We start from the raw sequence: 23,956 nt of genomic DNA, 5'->3' as shown, positions 1-23,956 counted from the left end.
GCATCATCTATTCTTATGACCAGGGGTGCACCACCAATGAGGCTAGTTGAGGCGACAGTACCAGGTAGGGACAAGAGGGGGCAGCGGAAGGGCCATGGGCAATGAGCGCTTTCATTGTGGCAGAGGGGTTAGGTTAAGAAATTGTCATTTGGGAAGTTTCAGTTTTCGCCTCAGGCAGCAGAAAGGCTAGGTGCATCCCAGCTTATGACTCTATGTTGTGCTAGTCCTCTGTTATTCCTTCTACAAGTTTCTGAAGGTCCAGGTGGCTGTTAAAAGTTGCGGGGGGTGTCCCTGCATAGTCTGACACTATCCAATCCAGGAACACTCCCCCAACTGGTAACGCCCATCTGGACTTTCATTGCAAACTGCTAGTAATTCATTCATAACTTCTAGTAGAAGTAATAGAGAAACAAGCACAACATATAAGTCATAAGTATAAAAATGCTCCAAAATCGTTATTACATGGGGAATGCAAGCGGTTGCTAAAACAGAAATGTCAGGAGAGGGGACATCATCTGTTTAAAAGTATCTGGAAAGATGACGCAAAGACCTATTGTCTAATAGCGAAAACCCATGGAGAACATCCAAGCTCTTGGTCAAATTTGAGCCCAGAGTAGAAAAGATAAGGGCGATAGCTATAGGGAATGCAGAAGATAAAAGTCACAACCAAGCCCTGGAACCTGAAAGCCTCTGAGAAGACACCAGGACTATTAAGGGCACAGGGTGAATGGAGACCCTGTTACACATTTTTGTGCTGGAGCTCAGAAGCTTCAAGATATGCCTCATGGACAGAATATGGTAGTAAGCCACAAGGGTCTTCAGTGGTTTGGTAAATCAAGGTTTCAACTCTTTCATTCATATTCCTAATTATCTCACAAGCATCCCGTGATAACCTGCCTGTTGCTAGCAGCCTCTTTACAATCTAACAGCATGGTTAAGACTAACCCCTGTGTATGGTAACACTCAAATTTCTACTTGTAGCCTCTCACTAATTATGACCAATAAGGTCCAGTGGAGATTTATTATGCATCCATTAGCAATGTATTATGTTCTAAGGCATGCCGATCCTTAGGTATCAGTGTAAGACACCCCAAAATGTTAACTTTTATCAAAGTGTAAACATTTTTATTGCGGCCAACTGATTCAAATTCCTATAAAAACCTGTAGCAAAAGGTGCTCCAGCTCCTGCACCAGAAGCTCCAGCACCTGCTCCAGAAGCTCCAGCGCCTGCCCCAGAGGCACCAGCACCTGCTCCAGAAGCTCCAGCACCTGCTGTAGAGGGAGAGAAGAAAGATGAGGCACCTGTTGACGGTAATTCTAGCTATATATATATATATATATATATATATAAATGGCATTATAATAGTTGCAACCATTCAAAGAAGGTACATTTTGAAGAGGGTTCCTGTAAGGTAAATTGTTTCCCCCCATAGTAGTTACTGGTTGGAAAATGATATTTGTCCATCAAGTTCAACCAAGGCATTGTGCCTTTTGGATATGTCTTAAATGACTTACCTTCTCCGGCTCTCCGTGCAGCAGAATGATATCTAGCTCCAGCTCCAAACTGCCGTAAATTTTAGAAAGTATTCATGCCAGTTTTTGACGTAAATAATGATGAATTAGCAAGGACCGATGGTCCCATTCTCGTGATGCCCTCAATCCCCCCTCGTCGTTCCCCCTTTTTGTAGACTTGGCCAAGGAGGAATAAAATACAGTTTGCAACTAGAAAAGCCACAAATCTGGTGGATTTTCTACACCAGGCAAATGATGAATTTCCCCCAAAGTTTTAATCTAACCACACAACAGTTCTATCACTGTATTGTTGGAAATCGGCTGATTGTTGCTGGGATGGCTTTGCTACCACAAATCTTTCACTTCTACTTACCTGCCCGTACCATAAGAAAGGAAGGAAGAATAGGGTAAGTCTTAGAACTCTGCCCCAACCCCCATTGATCCAGAGAGAAGACAAAAAAAGTCCATACGAGCACACGGCATGGTTGTGTGGCAATTTCAATCCGGCTGTACAGTCCGTACAGTCCACAGAAGGCTCTAATTAAAGTAATGATACCTCACTGTCCAGTGGGTCTATATTGTTAATGGTCACTGTAACAATTCAGACCAACTTAAAGGGGTTGTCCAGGTTCAGAACTGAACCCGGACATATCCCCTTCTTCCCCCACTCAGCCAATGATTGTTGCATGCAACATTTTACTTGACCAGCTATTTTAGATATTCTACGGCAGTCCTGTTACAATCCCCCCTCCCCCCCCCATGAGCCTTTCGACCAAATAATAAAAATATTTATAAAATATGCTGCAAAAAAAACAAAACATCTGCAATGTAAAATCGATAATAAAGATCAACTACAAACAAACATTTTTCACATGAAAACTTACAGTTACTTGACTTGGCCCTTAGGGATCTCGGACGCCACTTCAACACTTTGGCCGGGGGCTCGGCGGAGCTGATGTGTTTTATCCTAATGAGAAAGATTTCATAATAAGAATTTGGAGAAGGGGCAGAGGGATAGCAGAGCAGGGAGAGGCTGGTGCTGCTACTAGGGGGTCATACCATGGGGGAGTAATAAAGCCCACCATAATGCCCCCCAGTAGTAATAATTCTCCTTATAATTTGCAAAACATACCCCTTTGTAATGCCCCCAGTTGAGCTAATGTTCCCATAATGTGCCAATATAAAATACCCCTTCTCAGTGCCCCCGTAGATGACCCCATAGTGCTCCCCCCCTTTCCCATAGTACCCACCATTATGTGTCCCAGTATGAAATGCCCCTATACAGAGCCCCCCATATAAAATACCCCTTCTTTTTAGCCTCAGTAGATGCCCCCTAATCATGTGCTAGTAAGCTGTGCCCCATAGATGCCCCCCAATCATGTGCCAGTAATAAGAGCCCCCCACCATCATGTGCCAGTAGCCAGAGTGCCCCCCTTAACATGTGCCAGTAGCCCCCCCTATTATGTGCCAGTAGTCCCCCTTATGTGCCAGTAGCCACCCTCATGTGCCAGTAGCCCCCCTTATGTGGCAGTAGCCACCTCTTATCATGTGCCAGTAGCCCCCCTTATGTGCCAGTAGCCCCCCTTATGTTCCAGTAGCCCCCTTATGTGCCAGTAGCCCCCTCATCATGTGCCAATAGCCCCCTTATGTGCCAGTAGCCCCCCTTATGTGCCAGTAGCCCCCCTTATGTGCCATTAGCCCCCATATCATGTGCCAATAGCCCCCTTATGTGCCAATAGTCCCCTCCCCATGTGCCAATAGTCCCCTCCCCATGTGCCAGCAGCCCCCATCATGTGCCAGTAGTCGTCCTTATGTGCCAGTAGTCCTCCTTATGTGCCAGTAGCCCCCGCTTATCATGATCCAGTAGCCCCCTTATGTGCCAGTAGCCGCCCCTTATCATGTGCCAGTAGCCCCTTATCATGTGCCAATAGCCCCCCCATGTGCCAGCAGCCCCCCTTATGTGCCAGTAGCCCCCCTTATGTGCCAGTAGCCCCCCTTATCATGTGCCAGTAGCCCCCCTTATGTGCCATTAGCCCCCCATCATGTGCCTGTAGCCCCCCATCATGTGCCAGTAGCCCCCCTTATGTGCCAGTAGTTTTCCTTAAGTGCCAGTAGCCCCCCTTATCGTGTTCCAGTAGCCCCTATAATGTGCCAGTAGCCCCCCTTATGTGCCAATAGTCGTCCTTATGTGCCAGTAGACCCCCCTTATTATGTTCCAGTAGCCCCTCATCATGTGCCAGTAGCCCCTTATCATGTGCCAATAGCCCCCCCATGTGCCAGCAGCCCCCATTATGTGCCAGTAGCCCCCCTTATCATGTGCCAGTAGCCCCCCCCATCATGTGCCAGTAGCCCCCCCATCATTATCCAGTATTGTACCTATATACAGTACAGACCAAAAGTTTGGACACACCTTCTCATTCAAAGAGTTTTCTTTATTTTCATGACTATGCAAATTGTAGATTCACACTGAAGGCATCAAAACATTCAATTAACACATGTGGAATTATATACATAACAAACAAGTGTGAAACAACTGAAAATATGTCATATTCTAGGTTCTTCAAAGTAGCCACCTTTTGCTTTGATTACTGCTTTGCACACTCTTGGCATTCTCTTGATGAGCTTCAAGAGGTAGTCCCCTGAAATGGTTTTCACTTCACAGGTGTGCCCTGTCAGGTTTAATAAGTGGGATTTCTTGCCTTATAAATGGGGTTGGGACCATCAGTTGCGTTGAGGAGAAGTCAGGTGGATACACAGCTGATAGTCCTACTGAATAGACTGTTAGAATTTGTGTTATGGTAAGAAAAAAGCAGCTAAGTAAAGAAAAACGAGTGGCCATCATTACTTTAAGAAAGGTCAGTCAGTCAGTCAGCCGAAAAATTGGGAAAACTTTGAAAGTAAGGGCTATTTGACCATGAAGGAGAGTGATGGGGTGCTGCGCCAGATGACCTGGCCTCCACAGTCACTGGACCTGAACCCAATCGAGATGGTTTGGGGTGAGCTGGACCGCAGAGTGAAGGCAAAAGGGCCAACAAGTGCTAAGCATCTCTGGGAACTCCTTCAAGACTGTTGGAAGACCATTTCAGGGGACTACCTCTTGAAGCTCATCAAGAGAATGCCAAGAGTGTGCAAAGCAGTAATCAAAGCAAAAGGTGGCTACTTTGAAGAACCTAGAATATGACATATTTTCATATAATTCCACATGTGTTAATTCATAGTTTTGATACGAACAATCCCACCAGCAACGTGTCAGACAAAACTGACTCCCTGGTCCTTCAACACAATGGCAATCAGCTGCTCAGTCGTCTTCAGTATCATTATTACGAACGATCCCATCAGCAATGTCTCAGACTAAACTGTCTCCCTGGTCCTTCAGCACAATGACAAACAAATGGCCGATCATACCTTACACGTTATTTCAGTTGACAAGGACGAACTTTTCCAACCTAGCCAGTCACAATTGTGGCAGACAGAAAGTAGCCGAAATCGGTATCACCTATTTCGACTCACTTTAATCTAATGAGTATGTTTTAGGTGTCAGCCTGATAAGCATATAGATTGTTCACCCATAATTCCTCTGACTCCTCGATCCTAGTCCACCTTGGCATCTGCTGAGGTTTGCCCGATGTTGATGCCAGCCCGCCACCAATCCATATATATTAAGTTCTTTCTGCCACTGGTTCCCCAGATACTCCAGCACTTTAGCATTGCTACCATGAATGGTAATCTAACCTGTATGCTTATCTCTTTCCAATCTCATAGCTCCCGCACCACCACCGGAGGCTCCCAAGGATGACATCGGCCTGTTCTTGGAGAGACCAGTTGATGGAGAAGTCGCTGTTGGTCAGTCTCTTAGTACTGCTGCCTGCTATATTGTATTATACTAGAAAGCCATGGATTTTTCTCATCTGTACAATTTAATTTCACCCATTAGGGGCAAACATAAAATTCACTGCGAAGGTTAGTGGCGCCAACCTACTGAAGAAACCGGTGGTGAAATGGTTCAAGGGCAAATGGATGGACCTGTCCAGCAAAGTGGGCAAACACCTGCAGATCACTGAGACGTACGACCGGAACAATAAGGTAAAGGGAGAGGTTACTTACCATCGACGGTAGAAATTTGAAAGGTTGGATTCTGGATCATCTTTTCTAAGGGTACTTTCACACTTGCGTTGTGAGGATCCGTCAATGCATTTCAATGGAAATTAATGCCGGATCCGGCATTCCGGCAAGTGTTCCGGATTTTTGGACGGAGAAAATACCGCAGCATGCTGCGAAATACCGTAAGAGGGACTGAACTGATGCATCCTGAACGGAATGCTCTCCATTCAGAATGCATTAGGATTAAACTGATCCGTTTTTTTCCGGTATTGAGCCCCTAGGACGGAACTCAATACCGGAAAAGAATACCGCTAGTGTGAAAGTACCCTTAGAACTCATGATATTGTTTCTCTTTAATTGCTGCTGGAAATGCACAAACAGGGTGTTACCACTCCACTTCTTAAAGGAACGTGTCTGACCAATCAGTGCAAAGAAATGGTAACACCCAGTGGTGAAATCATTCCTACATATCAAGGTGGAATAACAGAGGAAAGATACAACAAAGACTTCTAAGAATGGCGAATTCAAGTAGTTTTCCATTACTCAGTAATTGGATTATAATCACAGGACATGCTTGCACTAAGTCTACCTCTGGTACCTACCTCTGGTCCCGCTCACCATGGTTACAGACAGGACAGCATGCACTAAGTCATGATTAATGCACATATGGGGGCTGATTATGGCTCAGAATAGAAACCCACGACTGGACTAATAACCAGGTTTTGCATTTTCTATCTGGAACGTGCTGGTATTATTTGTAGCACTCGCTTAGAATAGAAAGATCTAATTGAGTTTGCTATTTTTGGGTAAATATTCCAGGAACCAGAGCAAGTTAAGGTCTGTGCTGCACAGTAACCTTAGATACGGTGACCGGGCTGTGCGATCAGTCTCCTAGGCTCTTGTATTTAGCATGGAGACCTCTGCCATTAATAATTTTCATAAGAGATGGCCTATCCTAAGGATCAATATCTGATTGTCAGAGGTCCGACACACCGCATCTCCACCTATACACTGTTGAAGGGTAGCTCTAGCGCCGGAAGTTAGAGCCAGAACTGCACAGCATCATTCATTGCCTAGTGGACAGAGTTGGTAACTGCAGCACTGCTCCTATTGAAGTGACTGGGAGCAGCACTCCAACGTCTACTTCCAGCACAGTAGCCACTCTGCAACAGCTTACTGGTGGAGGGTGTGCAGCGAGCCCTGAAGGAGCCGGTGCAGGGGATAGGAGTGGTAGTGGCCCTGATGAAGTGTAGTGTCACGCTGTACCCCCTGAGGATCAGTGCATTGGAAATGTAGTACTAAAGAATGAAGCCAGAGTTAAACATAACAACAGTCTTTTTGCTACTGTAAGTGCAACATGGAACTTCAAATACATTCAATAGCAGTTGATTTCAAGTGCAAAACTTCTGTGGCACCAGTAAGAAATATGGAAGCAGGTTGGATGGTAGCAATTTAGCACCTAGGTCATACTGGCCTAGTAAGGTTCTGGGTGATGGGTGTCTTTGCTGTAGTCCCTCACCTTGCAGCAGTGTCTGGAGATGCTGGTTATAGCTGTTCACTCTGCTGCCAAACTTCTCAAGACTTCACTTGAGGCAGAAAAATAAGTGATCTCTGGAGAATCTGTAACAGGAGCAGGAGCTCTGGCTGGTGCTTCCTCTCCACACTCAGGTTGCTCTGGAACTCCCCCTCCTAGCAGGATGCAGGACCAGCCCAATCCTACCAAGAGGAGAGGAACAGGGTGGTTAGCCCTGTTCCTGATTAACCCTTGCCATCCACAACCTTACTGGAACTTACGACCATAGCATCTAAAATAATACATAATATTATAATGCAAAACTGTTTACAATTGTAGTACCTCCAGGTATTAGAGGTACGGGGTGTCAGACCCCCGCCAATCAGATACTGATGGCCTATCCTGGACAACCCCTTTAATAACGGAAGCCTCTTTTATAAGGCTCGTACTGACATAAGGTATGTTAGAAAGATTCCTCACTGATCACTGGAAGGTAGGAAACAGAGAAGATATCGACGTCTCCATGTCTGAGGTGTCTACTCAGCATGCAGAAAGTCCTGCCTCAGGGCTCATGCACACGACCGTATGTATTTTGCGGTACACAAAACACGGATCTGCAAAAAAAACAAAAAACGGATTCCATCCGTTTTTTTTGCTGATCCATTGTAAAAAGGCCTGTCCTTGTCCGCAAAACGGACAAGAATAGGACATGTTCTATTTTTTTGCGGAATGGACATGCGGACATACGAAAACAGAATGCACACGGAGTCATTTCCGTTTTTTTTCAAGCCCTAATTGAAGGGAAAGGTTCTACATGCAGACCTGTAAAAAAAACGTTACGGAAACGTAAAAAAAAATACATTTGTGTGCATGAGCCCTAACTTTCAATTTCAAACACAACTGCTTTGACATTATCTGATCCACTCCTAACTAGCCTCCCTCTGCGCCATTGCCAGCCTTGCGTCGTTAATAGCTGATTGGTTGCTAGAGCGTAAAGGGGTTGTCTGATCTAGAAAACTGATTGCAGTTTGCAATGCAAGTCCTGTGCTTGTATTATACACAATCCATTGAGTTTAATGGGCAATATGCAATGCTTTGCTTTCCCTATGGTATCGCTGTAGGGAAACTGAACACATATTCCCTGGTTCCTGGGCAAATCTGGGATTTTGATATCAGAATGTGTGTATAGGATTCCTTATAATCTCATCCACTTTGCTGGTACTGTACAATGCAAGCGGCAGATCCCCGATGTATCCGTAAACGCATATCTTTCTTCCATTTGCTTTCAGATTTATACCTTTGAGATCCAGATTATCAAGGCCAAGACCACTTATGCCGGAGGATACAGGTGTGAAGTATCCAGCAAGGACAAGTTTGACAGCTGCAACTTTAACTTAAACGTGAATGGTAAATTTCATGGAAATCTTCAATTATACACCAGAAAAAAAAAAAAATCTTCTTGTACGGGTAGGAACACATGACGTGGCCGCGATGTGTTTAAGTACCGAGCAGCCGCAAGGATCACAGGGGTTCCACAACCGTTGCCCTGCATAATATACTATTAGGGCACAGATACTGGGCTGTGGCTGCAATGCTTTGAGGCAGGACTTAGGGGATCCACTGACCCAAACTTGGGAATACTGGGAAAAGAAGACCCAGTTGGGTTTAACCCATTGCAGCCATAAGTTGTCGATGGGACCTGCAACCTAACGTGACTGTGGGACGACAATTGTACATGACCTTGCCACCATAGACCACAATACAAGTCACGTGTGCCTTTGACCTGTCCTCGGTTTGGCTCGATTTGGCTATCATAGATAAGTCACACACATTTTGATGATGTCATCGTGTGACATGACTGCTGGATGTGATGTCACTAGGGACAATAAATACGCCTGTCCTGGTAAATTGTATTTCCATGCTGGGCCTTGCTTTTTTATAAATCTAATTCATTGTTTTTTTTATCCATCCAGAGGTCAACACTGCCGGAGACATAGATATTCGCTCTGCCTTCAAACGCACGTAAGTATTAATATGAAGTCAGGTTTCTCTTTATTGCGTCTGTTAATTAAAGGGGTTTTCTCATTTCAGACAAGGGAGGCCTATCGCTAGGATATGCCCCCATTGTCTGATAGGTGCGGGTCCCACCGCTGGGATCCACACCTACACTGAGAACGGAGCCCCGAAAGGTATGGAAGGCGCACTGCGCAGCCGCCCACCATTCATTTCTATGGGGCCGCTGCTGGCTCGGCTATTTTCGTCGGTCCTATAGAAATGAATAAGAGCTGTGGCCGCGCAAGTGTGGTGCGCTCCTATTCACTACTACGAGGAGAGCGCTTGGTGGGGGCCGGACCCTGGAAAACCCGGGGTCCTCCGGCCACCACCTTCCCCGCTCAGTTCTCAGTGTACGTGTGGGACACGCACCTATTAGACAATGGGAGCATATCCTAGCGATATGCCCCCATTGTGTCAGATGGGAATACCCCTTTAAGGCCTACCTCCTGAAAATGTAGGTGTAATCCACTGAAACGGGTTGTCCCACCTGGGCTTATATGGTACATCGAAAGGATATGTAATAAACGTCCAAAGGGTGCAGGTCCTGCCTCCGTTCTCAATAACAGGGCCCTGTCTCTCTCCACTGGGAAGGGAGAGAAGGCAGCGCATGTGCGGCTCTCTCTGTTCACGGCTATAGTCGAGTAAGCACGTCAGACGATTTTCAGTCTCATAGCAGTGAATAGAAAGGGGAGGCAGGACTTGCCTAAACCTAAAGGGAGTCTGTGAACAAGAAATTCACTGTTAAACCAGCCACAATACCAGTAAAGTGCACCGAGGGTGGGACCAAACCACTCAGTGCACCCTTTCCCCTCCTGCTTCCTTTGCCAGCTCCTCCCTCTCCATCTTGATTGACAGGGCCAGGTTCCTGCATAGTCATCTCGCCTGGCCCTGCCAATCAAGAAGGAGAGGGAGGGGCTGGGACAGGAAGCAGGAGGAGCAAGGGTGCACAGAGTGGCTTGGGCCCGCCCTCTGTGCACTTAACTGATCATTTATATATGGTTTAAAAGTATTTCTCAAGAATGATGCAATGGATCGCTAAATGAAAGCTACTGATTCATTCAGCTGAGACATTGTACCTGGTTTATCAGCGAATTCCCTGGCGACAGGCAGCCAGAAAGGGATGGAAAACAGGTCAAAATGAGTCCAAAGAAAGTCAATGTACCCATCATGGTATACATCTGAATACGGTTTTCGTCCGTTCAGATCTATGCTCTTTGACAGAAAGTCCTGTGGAGGTCTAAAAGGCAATGTAAATGCAGTCTACGTTGGAAAAGTTAAAAGAGTTTTCCAACATTTTTATACTGATGACCCTTCATCTGGATAGGTCATCTGTACCTGATCGGTGGGGGTCTGACACCCGGGACCCCTGTTGATCAGCTGTCTGAGATGGCACCGGCACTCACAGTAGCTCTGCCTAGGTTCATCAGTCGCATGGCCTAGGTGCAGCTCAGCCCTATTGAAGTGAATGGGGCTGAGTGCGATACCAAACATGGCCACTATACAATGTACAGCGCTGTGCTTGGAGAGCTGAGGAAGGCCACAGCGCTACTGCGCGCATGGCTGCCTTCTCAAATAGCTGATCAGCGGAGGTCCCGGGTGTCGGACCTCCACTGATCATGTACTGATGACCTATCTGGAGGATTGGCCATCAGTTAAAAAAATCCCAGAAAACTGCTTTTATAAGCTATTTTTATTTAAATGTTATTTGGCTATAAATAAATATTGTATTATTGGATTTTTCAATGTGTATTGGCTGCCATTAGGGATGAGCGAATCGACTTCGGATTAAACATTCGAAGTTGTTTCGCATAAAACTTCGTTCTAATACTGTACGGAGCAGGATCTCCGTACAGTATTAGAATGTATTGGCTCCGATGAGCCGAAGATATTGCTTCGCGAAGTCTCGCGAGACTTTGTGCAATAACTTCATAAATTAATTTGTACTGTAAAAAAACTTTTCCCGAACTCGGGTTCGGTTCCAAGTGGTACCTTACTGAACCCGAGTTCGGAAATGTTTTTTTACAGTAGAAATTAATTTATGAAGGCAATACATTCTAATACTGTACAGAGCTCCTGCTCCGTACAGAATTAGAACAAAGTTTTATGCGAATCGACTTTGGATGTTTCATCCGAAGTCAATTCGCTCACCCCTAGTTGCCATGTTATAGTAATGAATAGATGTCTAAAATTTGTCTAAAACACCCAGGATCTTAGTAGGACCAGCAAGAAGGAGGATATCCGTCGCCAGGTAGCTAAGCTTTGCTCCGGCAATTCTCATAAAACATCCCAATGACTGTCTTCCTAATAGGACACCATAAATCTGTTCTTATATTAATACTACCACTTGGCTGACTGATCTTGAAGGCAATGAAAGGGACCTTCTCAAGGAAGATGCTTCGGTGGTGGGAAGTTCTGATACCATTTCATATCTATAGCTACATTTAGGAAAAGTAGCGTTTACTAACCAGTCATCTTCCTTACTGTGTATAACCAACATAGTAAGGACCATGAATGAAAAGTGAGGGGTGTATACAATGTAACAGCTACACAGACCACCTCCTTGAGAAGACCACCTTTTTATCTAGACTAGAGTTCCTGTGGCAGATTTTCACTTCTATATCTTATGCATATTGACCATGTTCTTTGAGAGGTCTATCCCTCTAGAAGACAAGATTCCAAAGCCAAATGTAATGTCTACCCTAGCCAACATGCCCCTAGGTTTACAGTCATAACTGCAACGTCTATCAACATGTCTGCCATCGCAACTAGATTTTATATATTGCATATTTATCAACTGGCATCCTACAGAACAAAGGTTTTTTTTTTGTTAAGAGAGCTACTGCATGATGTTTTTAGACATAAGGAATTATAAAATTTTACCAAAATTGAGCAAAGAACATCCCACAGTAATAATGTGAGTTCTCAGATCTGGAACCCTATGGGAGAGGCAACTGACACTGTTCTTTATAATAGCCAGAAGTAATGCAAAAACATACAAAATAACAGGTAGCACTGCAAGGAGCTGTATCTCAGCAAGTTGTAAGCAGCAAGATGGAGTACAAGGGAAAGAGGTCTGTAGTGGTCAGATATATATGCAGGTTCTAGACATGGGAGCGAGCAATCAGCCGTCATCTAATGAATGCAAGGTTCAGTAGACAAGAGATGAATGAAGGTTCAGTAGAAAGGAGCAAGAAACTAGCCTTGGTCAGATGTATGCAGAGTTTGGTATAGAGGAATAAGTGATCACCAGTGGTCAGATGTCTGCAGAGTCTGGTAAACAGGAGAGAGAGAGAGAGAGAGAGATCACCAGTGGTCAGATGTATGCAGAGTTTGGTACACAGAAGAGAGTGATCACCAGTGGTCAGATGTATGCAGAGTTTGGTACACAGAAGAGAGTGATCACCAGTGGTCAGATGTATGCAGAGTTTGGTAAACAGGAGAGAGTGATCACCAGTGGTCAGATATCTGCAGAGTTTAGTACACAGAAGAGAGTGATCACCAGTGGTCAGATGTATGCAGAGTTTGGTACACAGTAAAGAGTGATCACCAGTGGTCAGATGTCTGCAGAGTCTGGTAAACAGAAGAGAGTGATCACCAGTGGTCAGATGTATGCAGAGTCTGGTAAACAGGAGAGAGTGATCACCAGTGGTCAGATGTATGCAGAGTTTGGTACACAGAAGAGAGTGATCACCAGTGGTCAGATGTATGCAGAGTTTGGTACACAGAAGAGAGTGATCACCAGTGGTCAGATGTATGCAGAGTTTAGTACACAGAAGAGAGTGATCACCAGTGGTCAGATGTATGCAGAGTCTGGTAAACAGGAGAGAGTGATCACCAGTGGTCAGATGTATGCAGAGTTTAGTACACAGAAGAGAGTGATCACCAGTGGTCAGATGTATGCAGAGTTTAGTACACAGAAGAGAGTGATCACCAGTGGTCAGATGTATGCAGAGTTTGGTACACAGTAAAGAGTGATCACCAGTGGTCAGATGTATGCAGAGTCTGGTAAACAGGAGAGAGTGATCACCAGTGGTCAGATGTATGCAGAGTTTGATATTGAGGAATAAGAGATCACCAGTCAGGGCCGGTACAAGGCAGGGGCCGAAGGAGCGGGTGCCCTGGGCGCTACCATTTGCGGACAGGAGGGGGGCGCAGGTGAAGTGCCAGCAGCAGTGGCGTCGCCAGGGGGGGGCCAGAGGGGGCCACGGCCCCCCCTACATCATGCTGTGCCCCCCCAACTAAAATGACCCCCCCCCCCCCAAGTGAGCAGCCGCCGCCGGGCACAGGGAGATGAGCGCTTCCATTGCGCTCATCTCCATTGTAAACTGTCTGTGCCAGCGGAGGTGCAGGGGAGGGAGAGGCGTGTCCCTTCCCTTTCCTCTGATAGGCTGCAGGCAGGCACCGAAGTGGAGGAGAGGCCCCGCCCCCTAATTACTCCTGTTTACCTTTCTAAAGCTAAAGGACCTTTGATGATGTCATCACAGGTCCTGTAAGGGAACTGCACAGTGTAAAGTGTAGTTCCCAGGTTAGAACAGTGCATCTGCCAGGACCTGTGATGACATCATCTTCAACATCACAGGTCCTGCAGAATCTAGCAAAGGAACTGCACCAAAAATGGTGTAGTTCCTAGGTTTCAAAGGTACATCTGCCAGGACCTGTGATGACATCATCACAGGTCCTTCAACCCCTAACAGCAAGTATTAAAAGTTCACAAGCAGCTCTGTATTGATCCATACAGACTGGAATGGAGAGGTAAGAGGAGGTCCTCCACTTTTCATCATTTACCCCCCCCCCCCCCCCTCCATGCCCTGTTTTTACTCATTGCTCACTCATGTATACTACTTCAGACAGTTACCACTACCTCATGTACCTCACAGTGACTATAATGCATAACTGACCACATATTTCTATAAACACTGCATCTACAGTATTATACCTTCTATGTGTCACATCAATACACTGCTCTGTATATATATATATATATATATATATAATATATACACACACATACATGCACACACACTGCATATATTACACAGTATTATACATGCAATATGTACAGATATATAGTATATACCGCAGTGCACTGATATGTGAGGTATGAGGTATAATAGATGCTGTGTGTACAGATATCAGTACACTTCTGTATATACTATATATGTGAGGTACGAGGTATAATAGATGCAGTGTGTACAGATATATAGTATATACAGCAGTGTACTGATATGTGAGGTACGAGGTGTCAATACACTGCTGTATTTACTATATACCTGTACACACTGCATCTATTATACCTCGTACCTCACATATTACACTACTGTATATACTGTATACACTGCATATATTATACCCCGTACCTCACATATCAGTACACTGCTGTATATACTATATACCTGTACACACTGCATCTATTATACCCTGTACCTCACATATCAGAACACTAGGGAATATACTATATACCTGTACACACTGCATCTATTATACCGCGTACCTCACATAACTGTACACTGCTGTATATAATATACATCTGCATCTATTATACCTCTTTTGTGTGCCAGGGCTGTTTTGTAATCCCATTCCGGCCCTGATGGCATAAATTATAAAACGCAGCAGCAAGAATAGTTCATGGAACAAAGGGAGGGGCTATAAAAGGGGAATGGGGGCCCAATTTAGATTCCTGCTATGGGGCCCAGTGATTTTTATGTACGCCCCTGGCTGCAGGCACTAGGCCGGCAGCCTATCAGAGGCCGGCGCAATGACGTCATCGTGCCGCCTGAGCCTTACATTACAGCGTGGGACACAGGAAGAGGCTGCATCGCATCGCTGACACTTAGGTAAGTATAAGTGTTTTTTTTTTTTTTTTTTTTTACAATAGTGTTACTGGCACATTGGGGGGGCTTATTACAAAACTGGCACATGATGATGGGGGGGGACTTTATACTGGCACATGATGATGGGGGGGAACTTTATAGTGTCTGTGACTTTCAAAGTCCCACAGTCCTTTGTTCTATTGCTTTAAGTATATTCTTGTTTTGAAACAACATTGATTCTTTCTTAAAAACGGGGGGGGGGGGGGGGGCGCAGTTTGCCATCTTCGCCCTGGGCACCAAATGGCCTTGTCCCAGCCCTGTCACCAGTGGTCAGATGTCTGCAGAGTTTGGTACACAGAAGAGAGTGATCACCAGTGGTCAGATGTATGCAGAGTTTAGTACACAGAAGAGAGTGATCACCAGTGGTCAGATGTCTGCAGAGTTTGGTACACAGAATAAAGAGATCACCAGTGGTCAGATGTCTGCAGAGTTTGGTACACAAGAGCGAGTAGTAGTGACGAAGCTAAAAACAAACAGGATTACAGACAAGACAGACTAGTCAGGCCATATAAGTTCAGTTTCTTACACCTCCTTTTCTACCAGTGCAAAGATGGGACAGTATTTAGCTTAGGTCTTACCACCAGAGTATGATGACTGGCTTGGAGATGGCAAGCAAGCTTGAGAGAAAAGAAGAGGCAAGTAGCTCATAATTTAGTCGAAGAAGGAATATAATGGCCACTTGTCTTAAAGTGTTGCTTATTGTGCAGAGCGGCCCATGTGTAGTCCAGCACTTGGAATGGACTGGTCTTTGCCTGGTGCCAGCCCTGATATGGAGTCAAGATCTCTTCAGTATAAGATCCGATTTCCCATCCGTTAGGAAGACTCTAATCATTTTATCATTGGGATAATTGCCGAGCAAATGAAAAACCAGAATTGTGTGTTGTGAATGAAGATCTGATTCTGTCCTTTGATTATCAATACAACTGTATTGAGTCCCTGTTATACCGCCCTACACCTCTATCCACCGCTCACTCTTTCTTGCATGCTGTGCACAACTCGATGTATAGAATTCTATGCTCTCTGGCTCCAGGAAGCTTGTATTACCAGCTGTCATCACAAGATTTATGTTTCCCCAGAACATACAGCTTGTAACGTCTATATATTGCTGCCGGCTATGTCTGTTCCTTGCCATCCAAGCACATTTTGCAAATATTTCTCCCACTTTCTCAAACTTGTCACTGATGTTGTATGTATAATTGGTGTTATAAATAATTAGGTTGCCTTTTTCTTCCCAGCTTGCAGGACTGGTCATATCCCAGGATGCAAATGGTCCAATTTGTACAACCGTAGCACAAACCGATCCCACCGATCAGTTATGGACTGCAGGGTGAAGGCTATTGCTCCCTCCCATCCTCCTCCAAACGGGGAGAGGGGAGAAAGCTGCCGCTAGAAGCAGATTTTCTATAACGAGAGCTAAAAGGATCAGACATGTTGAAAACCAACTGTCTGATCTTCTTTTCCTCAAACTCTACCACTGGGAGAAAGTTAATACATGTCCAAACACAGATGGTTAGCCAGTACCATGAAAATCAGCAGGTTTAGGGCTTTTGCACACGACCGTTGCCAGTTTTGCGGTCCGCAAACTGCGGATCTGCAAAACACGGATACCGGCCACGTGCGTTGCGCATTATGCCTGGGCCATAATAGAACCGTCCTATCCTTGTTCATAATTCAGACAAGAATAGGAGATGTTCTATATTTTTGCGGGACCGTGGAACAGAAATACGGAAGCGGACAGCACACGGTCTTTTGCACATTGAAGTGAATGGGTCCGCATCCGACCCGAAAAAATGTGGATCGGATGCGGACAGAAATTACGTTCGTGTGCATGAGCCCTTGTCCGTGGACTGTGTAGGGCAACTTCACCATATTCTAATGAATAGGGCTGAGCTGCAATACAAGACAAGGTCTATGGAGAAGGCCTCATACACATAACCATATGCATCTTGTGGTTTGCAAACCGTGGATCCACAAAACATGAAAACCGACCATGTGCATACCGTCATTTTCTCTCTCCCATCAGTAGAAATGCTTATTCTGGTCTGCAATGATAAGGATGCATTCAGATGGCACATTGAAGTCCTATTTTAGCATCCATATTACTGCAGCAATATCTGCCTCTCCTGCGATATACAGAACTGGTCTTAGATCCGATGGTGATCTAGGTGTGGAGGAGGTCTGGGTATCACTGGTGTAATACAGAACCTATATGACTCAATGCAGCCATATTGGTGATAATAAAGATGATGACCACCTTGACATCAGCCCTTAACGTTCTACACTCATGAGGTTGGCATCATCTCTGTTTCTACCGCACTTATACTGCCATTATGGTACAATACTCATTTTGGGGCCTTTTTGTATTTTATTCCAGCGGAGACGGGACTGAAGAAGCTGGAGAACTGGACTTCAGTTCTATTCTCAAGAAAAGGTGAGCCTTGGGTAGTGATATCTCTCTCACATGGGACTGTCATCCTGTGCCCAGCCATGGTTTTGAATGCGTTATATCCCCTCTCACAAGGTATGGGAGTATGACTCACAGGGTGGACTGAAAATTTGGAAGCCAAAAGGCTGCCATTAACAGGGGAGGACATTGACTGTCATATGTTCAGGAAGTATGTCCAAAGTCAGACTGGCCCATCAGAGTAGTAGAGGATCTTCTGATGGACCCAGACTCTCAGAATAATGGATCCAAAAGATCCTCCAGAAGACATCTGGAGGTGACTTTGGAGCCAATCACTTGCCACCAGGGTCTAATCACTTAAGAGTTGACTCTAAGTAACCTATTAGATCTTCACGATGATACGTCCTGCGTGTTCAACGATAGCAACAATGTTGCAATTAGAAATGGACATGGACATGTTCTGTGACACTTTCTTACATTTCCTTCATGTCAACTGAGGTTGGCAGAGCTACAGATATTGGTGAGCTATCCTCAGGATAAGTCATCAATATCAGATCGGTGGTGGTCCGACACCCGGCACCCCCACCGATCAGCTGTACAAAGAGGCCGCAGCTCTCTGTGAGCACTTACGCCATGTAACGTCATGTTCATTGGTCAGAAGGCCTAGACGCAGCTTAGCCCCATTCAATTGTACAGCGCTGTGCTTGGTAAGTTGCAAGGAGGCTGTGGTGCTCACAGGATGGCTGCGGCCTCCTCAAACAGCTGATCGCCGGGGATCCTGGGTGTCGGACCCCCACCCATCTCATATTGATGACCTATCGCAGTGATGGGCAAACTGCGGCTCTCCAGCTGTTGTAAAACTACAAATCCCATCATGCCCTGCTGTAGGCTGATAGCTGTAGGCAGACTGGGCATACTGGGAGTTGTAGTTTTACAACAGCTGGAGGGCCGCAGTTTGCCCATCCCTGAGGTCCTATCGTGAAGATAGGTCATCATTATGTAAATCCTGTTGAACCCCTTTAATTTTCTGGGCCCCATAGCAGCTTCTGTTAGCATGGTAATGACATCCAGGTCTCCATTCCAAGTTTCCCATCCTTACAATTTCTTGCAGTTCCATTCCAAATTTTTCTTTCAACTTTCCAACTAATTTGTTAAAAATTCTACATTTTCATTAAAAAAAAACTATTGTACATATGCCCATCTTTGTGCGTACGTCCATTAACTCACGGGAGGAGATTTATCATCTCCCTACGCCAGGTGCAAACTCTGTGTTAGTGACATTAAAAATTCCACTGTGACAAAATGTTGACGTTTCTCTGCCGCCCTGAAAAGGGGGCATTGTGAGGGGTCAGCAGGCCCGACACATTTATCCAGTTTAGGCACACGGATTGCCGGAGGATGCGTCTAGTTTATGACGACCCCTGTGCCTCCCACATAAATTAGACGAATCCACCGACACAGGGATATCAAGACCGATGCAGCATGCTCTGGTCTTGATAAATCGTCCCTAATGAATTTATCCAAAATTATAATATATTTGACAATTTTTAGTACCGACGAAGTAAAACTTCCATTCATGACCCTGTGAGAGGCAGTGAGGATATAAGCTTTGAACATCCCATGTCACGTGGCGCATTGTCCCTATCAATCTGTATATCTGATATGTCTCTGATTTGCACTGTAATTCTTCATTGCTGTATTGTGACTATTGCTTTCTGTGCCCCTATAGCTGAATAGCTTTATGTCTCCGCTCCTCGCTGGCTACACCCTCGTATAGCTCTCTCGCATTGCTTGCTATACCTCCTTATGCTACCTGCAATGTCTGTGGCCAATCTACTTTGCTCCCTGCTTCCCTTTTGCTATCTGGCAAGAGCTGGCACGAAGCACAGGGGGTTCCTTCTCCTCCAGACCAGGCTTTTCTAGTGTTGGAGACAATCGTTGACTTGGGGAGTTAATCAGGAAGGTACAAGGACACTTCCTTTATACCTACATAGTATGAGGGAAGAACCGTAGGCCGCTTCTGTTGCCAGCAGTCCGCTACTTGCAGTGCTCTTGCATTGCTTGCAGAATCCTTCCTCAGGAATGGCTTGTTATGTTCCCTATGCTACTGGACTGTCTGCTCTTTGTCTCTATGTCCTACTCCATCATATTTCTTGCAGTGCACCATACTTGTTTGCTTCATTCCCATTCATTTCCATGTTCTCTTGCTTGAAATACTTCCTCACGTGCTTTAGCGCTGCTGGATGCAATCATTGTGCCCTGCAGTAGAATTGCTTGTTATTTATTGTATCACTATAACATACCCTTTGTCATCCATCCACTGTCTTAGAGGTTGCTTCCTCCCGTTCATTTTGTGTTTTATCATTGCTTGCAATGTTCCTTGCTCTATTGCCATGCTTCCTACTGTACCTACTTTGTCCTGCTTTGCATTGCTTGTTGCATATCCTGTGTTCTGGGTTCTAGTTTCACTTGCAGCATCCCTTTTCTACTGTGATCTATCATTGCTTGCATCATCTATTGTCCTGCCTCTAACATTACTTGCAGCATCCCCTTTGTCCTGTCTGCTCTAGCATTGCTTGCGACATTCATTTGTCCTGTGCTCTACCATTGTTTGCAGCATCCCTTTTGTCTAGTGTTCTAGCATTGCTTGCATCATCTATTGTCCTTCCTCTAGCATTATTTGCAGCATCTTTATTTTATCATGTACTCTACCGTGGCTTGCAGCTTCCCTTTTGTCCCGTGCTCTAGCATTGCTTGGAGCATCCCTTTTGTCCTGTGCTCTAGCATTGCTTGCAGCATCCCCTTTGTCCCGTGCTCTAGCATTGCTTGCAGCTTCCCTTTTGTCCCGTGCTCTAGCATTGCTTGCAGCTTCCCTTTTGTCCCGTGCTCTAGCATTGCTTGCAGCTTCCCTTTTGTCCCGTGCTCTAGCATTGCTTGCAGCTTCCCTTTTGTCCCGTGCTCTAGCATTGCTTGCAGCTTCCCTTTTGTCCTGTGCTCTAGCATTGCTTGCAGCTTCCCTTTTGTCCTGTGCTCTAGCATTGCTTGCAGCATCCCTTTTGTCCCATGCTCTAGCATTGCTTGCAGCATCCTTTTTGTCCCGTGCTCTAGCATTGCTTGCAGCATCCTTTTTGTCCCATGCTCTAGCATTGCTTGCAGCATCCTTTTTGTCCCATGCTCTAGCATTGCTTGCAGCATCCTTTTTGTCCCATGCTCTAGCATTGCTTGCAGCATTCTTTTTGTCCCATGCTCTAGCATTGCTTGCAGCATCCCTTCTGTCCCGTGCTCTAGCATTGCTTGCATCATCTATTGTCCTTCCTCTAGTATTGCTTGCATCATCTATTGTCCTTCCTCTAGCATTGCTTGCGGCAACTCTTTTGTCTTATGCTCTAGCTTTGCTTGCAGCCTTAGTTTTGTCATGTGCTCTAGTATTACTTGCAATGTTTCTTTGTCCTGCTCTGTTGCACATATAGAAGAATCACTTGATGATGGGGATGCACCAAGTGCTTCCTCAATACATGCTCTTTTGCAGTGTCTGCTGTGTTCAATGTTTGCATTGCTTGCAGCAACACGTTCTCTGCTCTATTCTTCTTAAGGGTTGATTCACAAATGCGTCAGATTTTATTGCAGAAATTCCTGCAACTGAAAATCAGCTCCATTCATCAGGATGAGGTTGTTTTGGCAGAAAGGCCATGTACTTCTAAAACAAACAAACAAACAAACAGAAATGTCTGCAGCAAATCTTCCACGTGTGAATTTACCCTGATCCTTGGCTCTTGCAATGCTTGCTGCACTCTTATGTACTTCTTATCTTTGTCTCTGTAACACTTCACAAAAACTACCATTTTCTTTTTTTTTTTCTATAATAATCTTTTTCTTATTCTTTCTGCCCTTGTTCCCGCATACAGAGAGTAAGTTCTCGATGATATGCCTGCCATGTGCATGATTAAGTCAGCTTTACTGACGCTTCTGGCCGAGCCTAATACGCCGATGACTTGGACTGAGGTCCATGGGCCAGCAATACGCATTTAGTAACGCTTAGCGAATGTCGCACTCGTCAATCATCCTCTGATGCCGCTGATCAGATCTAACTAGTGAGTCATTGCCACTGGTTCTGCTAATCATTTATATATATCTATATAGACAGTGAGTGCAATGCTAGAGGCTCACTAATCCGATGAATGTCCCCGATCCTCCAGAAAGTGGAGAGTTTGGAAGAGAGCGCACAAAGCAGCTGTCTCTTTCTCAGGGAATAGCACCTTTGTGTGGAAGTGACAGCTGGTCTCCAGTGAGTAACAGGATCGCATCCATCATAGCCTGAAGACAGAGCCGTGCTGCTATATTAGGCCCTATTTGTCAGATGGATCTCTCATCACTTCACGGCTTGAATGAAAGAAAGGAACATGAAAGAACCTGAGTTTAGGAGAGGAGTTATTCTGGGTGGAGAGGGTAGCGTCATTGTCATCTAAAGACAGGCTGAAAAGTAAAATACGCAAAAAACGAATTGTGGGTAATTGTAAATACGGATCATAGGGATGGTCAGAATTTTAAAAATGTAATATATTTGAACTTAGTATCTCAAGAAAGTCCAGAGACAGCGGTAAAGGGGTTTCTAGTCTATTTATAGTAATGGCCTGTCCTCAAGAAAGGCCATGAATACATAGATGCCAAATTCTCGAATTTGCAGGGACTGTCCCAGGGTCCAAAATAGGCAGGGCCCCACCCATCATCAGGCCCCATCCATCATCGTCATAAGCCTCACCCATCACCAGGCCCCATCCATTATCAGGCCCCATCCATCATCGTCATAAGCCTCACCCATCATCAGGCCACATCCATTATCAGGCCCCATCCATCATCGTCATAAGCCTCACCCATCATCAGGCAGTACCAGTTGGGTTTGGTGACGTTCCAAAGGGTGGGGCTTGTACACTACAAATTTACAAAGTAAGTCAATATCTGATCGGCATGTCTCCTACACCCCACAACGGCTTGGGTGTCAGAACTTCACAGCAGCATTCATTGTGTGGCGAACAAAGCTGGTTACTTGTATTCACCTCAATGGGAGCAGCGCTGCAATAGCCAGCTCCCTTCGCCACACGCAATGATCAGAGCGGATCGGTGAGGGGTGCGGGGTCTCAGACCCCTTCCAAGGATAGGCCATCAATATAAAAGGACTAGAATACTCCTTTAATTGATACACTGTCTGCAGCCACCACTAGAGGGAGCTCATGAGATCACAGCACACTGTGTGTATATATATATATGAACAAAAGCTGTTCAGCTCCCTCTAGTGGTGGCTGCAGGAAACCAGAATTTGGTCACATCTAGAGAGGTCAGTTTTGAGCTCTAAGAAAAAATAGAATTCTGTCTATAAATCACACACACCAACTTTCTGAATCTAGTGTCTGGGGAATTTTGCAGAGCATACGTCTTTTTCATGACCCCATAGTGTGCATTTGGATGCCATGGCTGCTTATGATGAATCAGCATGTTAGCATCAAGCACAATAAAGCACTGGTGTCTGCACCACTTGGAAGTTTAGCCAACTTTTCCAGGAGTCCTGGAGGCTTCCTATTATTTTGGGGGCCTCCCTGAATTGGCAAGTATACTACCCATGTATGTATTGAGAAATCAGTCTCACAAGTAGCCCATTGAATAGATCTAGTCACTGTTTATGGTGGCTTGAATACATTTCGACTACTAAGGCCGAGGGTCGAAGTGTTTTCAGTCTATATGTAATGAAAAGAATCATTAGCTGCAAAGAATTTATGATACTAAATTTCCCACTTAACTGCAAATTTTCATTAAAATAACTTTAGATTTAGTTAGCACATCACCTCCCACAGTGCGGGCAGCCATTCGCCGGCACCAGGATTGGAACCGTTAAACATCATTCTGCGTATTCAGGTGCTTTATATATTGGTGGGTGCGATTTTAATAACCCAATACTTGCATTCCCCATGTAATAACAATTCTGGAGCTTCTATTCTAATGACTCTATAATGTGTTATTCCTTTGTTATTCCTTCTAGACGTTATGAAAAAAATTGCTAGCAGTTTGCAATGAAGGTCCAGATGAGTATTACCAGTTGGGGGGGGGGGGGAGCCCTGCACAGTCTGACTCTATGCAATCAGGGCTGCCAACTGGTAACACCCATAATTGCAAAGTGCTAGCAATTCATTCATAATCTGCTAGCAGGAATGGCACAGCATACAGCCATAAGAATAGATGCTCCAGAATCGTTATTACATGGGGGATGCAAGTAGTTAGTAAAATGGAGATATCAGGACAGGAGAGGGGACAGGTCCTCGTTAAATAATGCTGAAATGTAGGGGTCAACCAGGGGCGCCCAAGTGCACTGGGTCATGGTATCTTTCCAGGTTGTGTGGTGCTCTCTAGGAACCAGAGAGGACAGGGCAAAGAGTAATGGGAGGCTGAAGTGGGTGCACTAAGGCGGAGTTCACATCACCGTTGTAACTTAAATTGAATAGGAAACTGACC

At 45.2% G+C, this 23,956-nt stretch overlaps 1 protein-coding gene across 2 annotated transcripts in view; it reads left to right on the top strand.

Moving 5' to 3' along the window:
• The window catches only part of MYBPC3 (myosin binding protein C3), a 96,391-nt gene that overhangs the window by 9,384 nt on the left and 63,051 nt on the right, over nucleotides 1–23,956 (top strand). For both annotated transcript variants that reach the window (XM_040409207.1, XM_040409206.1), the window contains exons 4-11: nucleotides 1,166–1,311; nucleotides 5,275–5,355; nucleotides 5,447–5,595; nucleotides 8,416–8,533; nucleotides 9,100–9,148; nucleotides 11,388–11,429; nucleotides 17,426–17,482; nucleotides 21,361–21,363. In XM_040409207.1, the coding sequence (XP_040265141.1) occupies nucleotides 1,166–1,311; nucleotides 5,275–5,355; nucleotides 5,447–5,595; nucleotides 8,416–8,533; nucleotides 9,100–9,148; nucleotides 11,388–11,429; nucleotides 17,426–17,482; nucleotides 21,361–21,363 (645 nt within the window). The remainder of the gene's footprint in view (nucleotides 1–1,165; nucleotides 1,312–5,274; nucleotides 5,356–5,446; nucleotides 5,596–8,415; nucleotides 8,534–9,099; nucleotides 9,149–11,387; nucleotides 11,430–17,425; nucleotides 17,483–21,360; nucleotides 21,364–23,956) is intronic.

This window comes from Bufo bufo, chromosome 10 (genome assembly GCF_905171765.1).
Source record: "Bufo bufo chromosome 10, aBufBuf1.1, whole genome shotgun sequence".
Taxonomy (NCBI): Eukaryota; Metazoa; Chordata; class Amphibia; order Anura; family Bufonidae; genus Bufo; species Bufo bufo.
The sequence above is the reverse complement of the archived record's forward strand: the minus strand, read 5'-3'. Positions and strand labels throughout refer to the sequence as shown.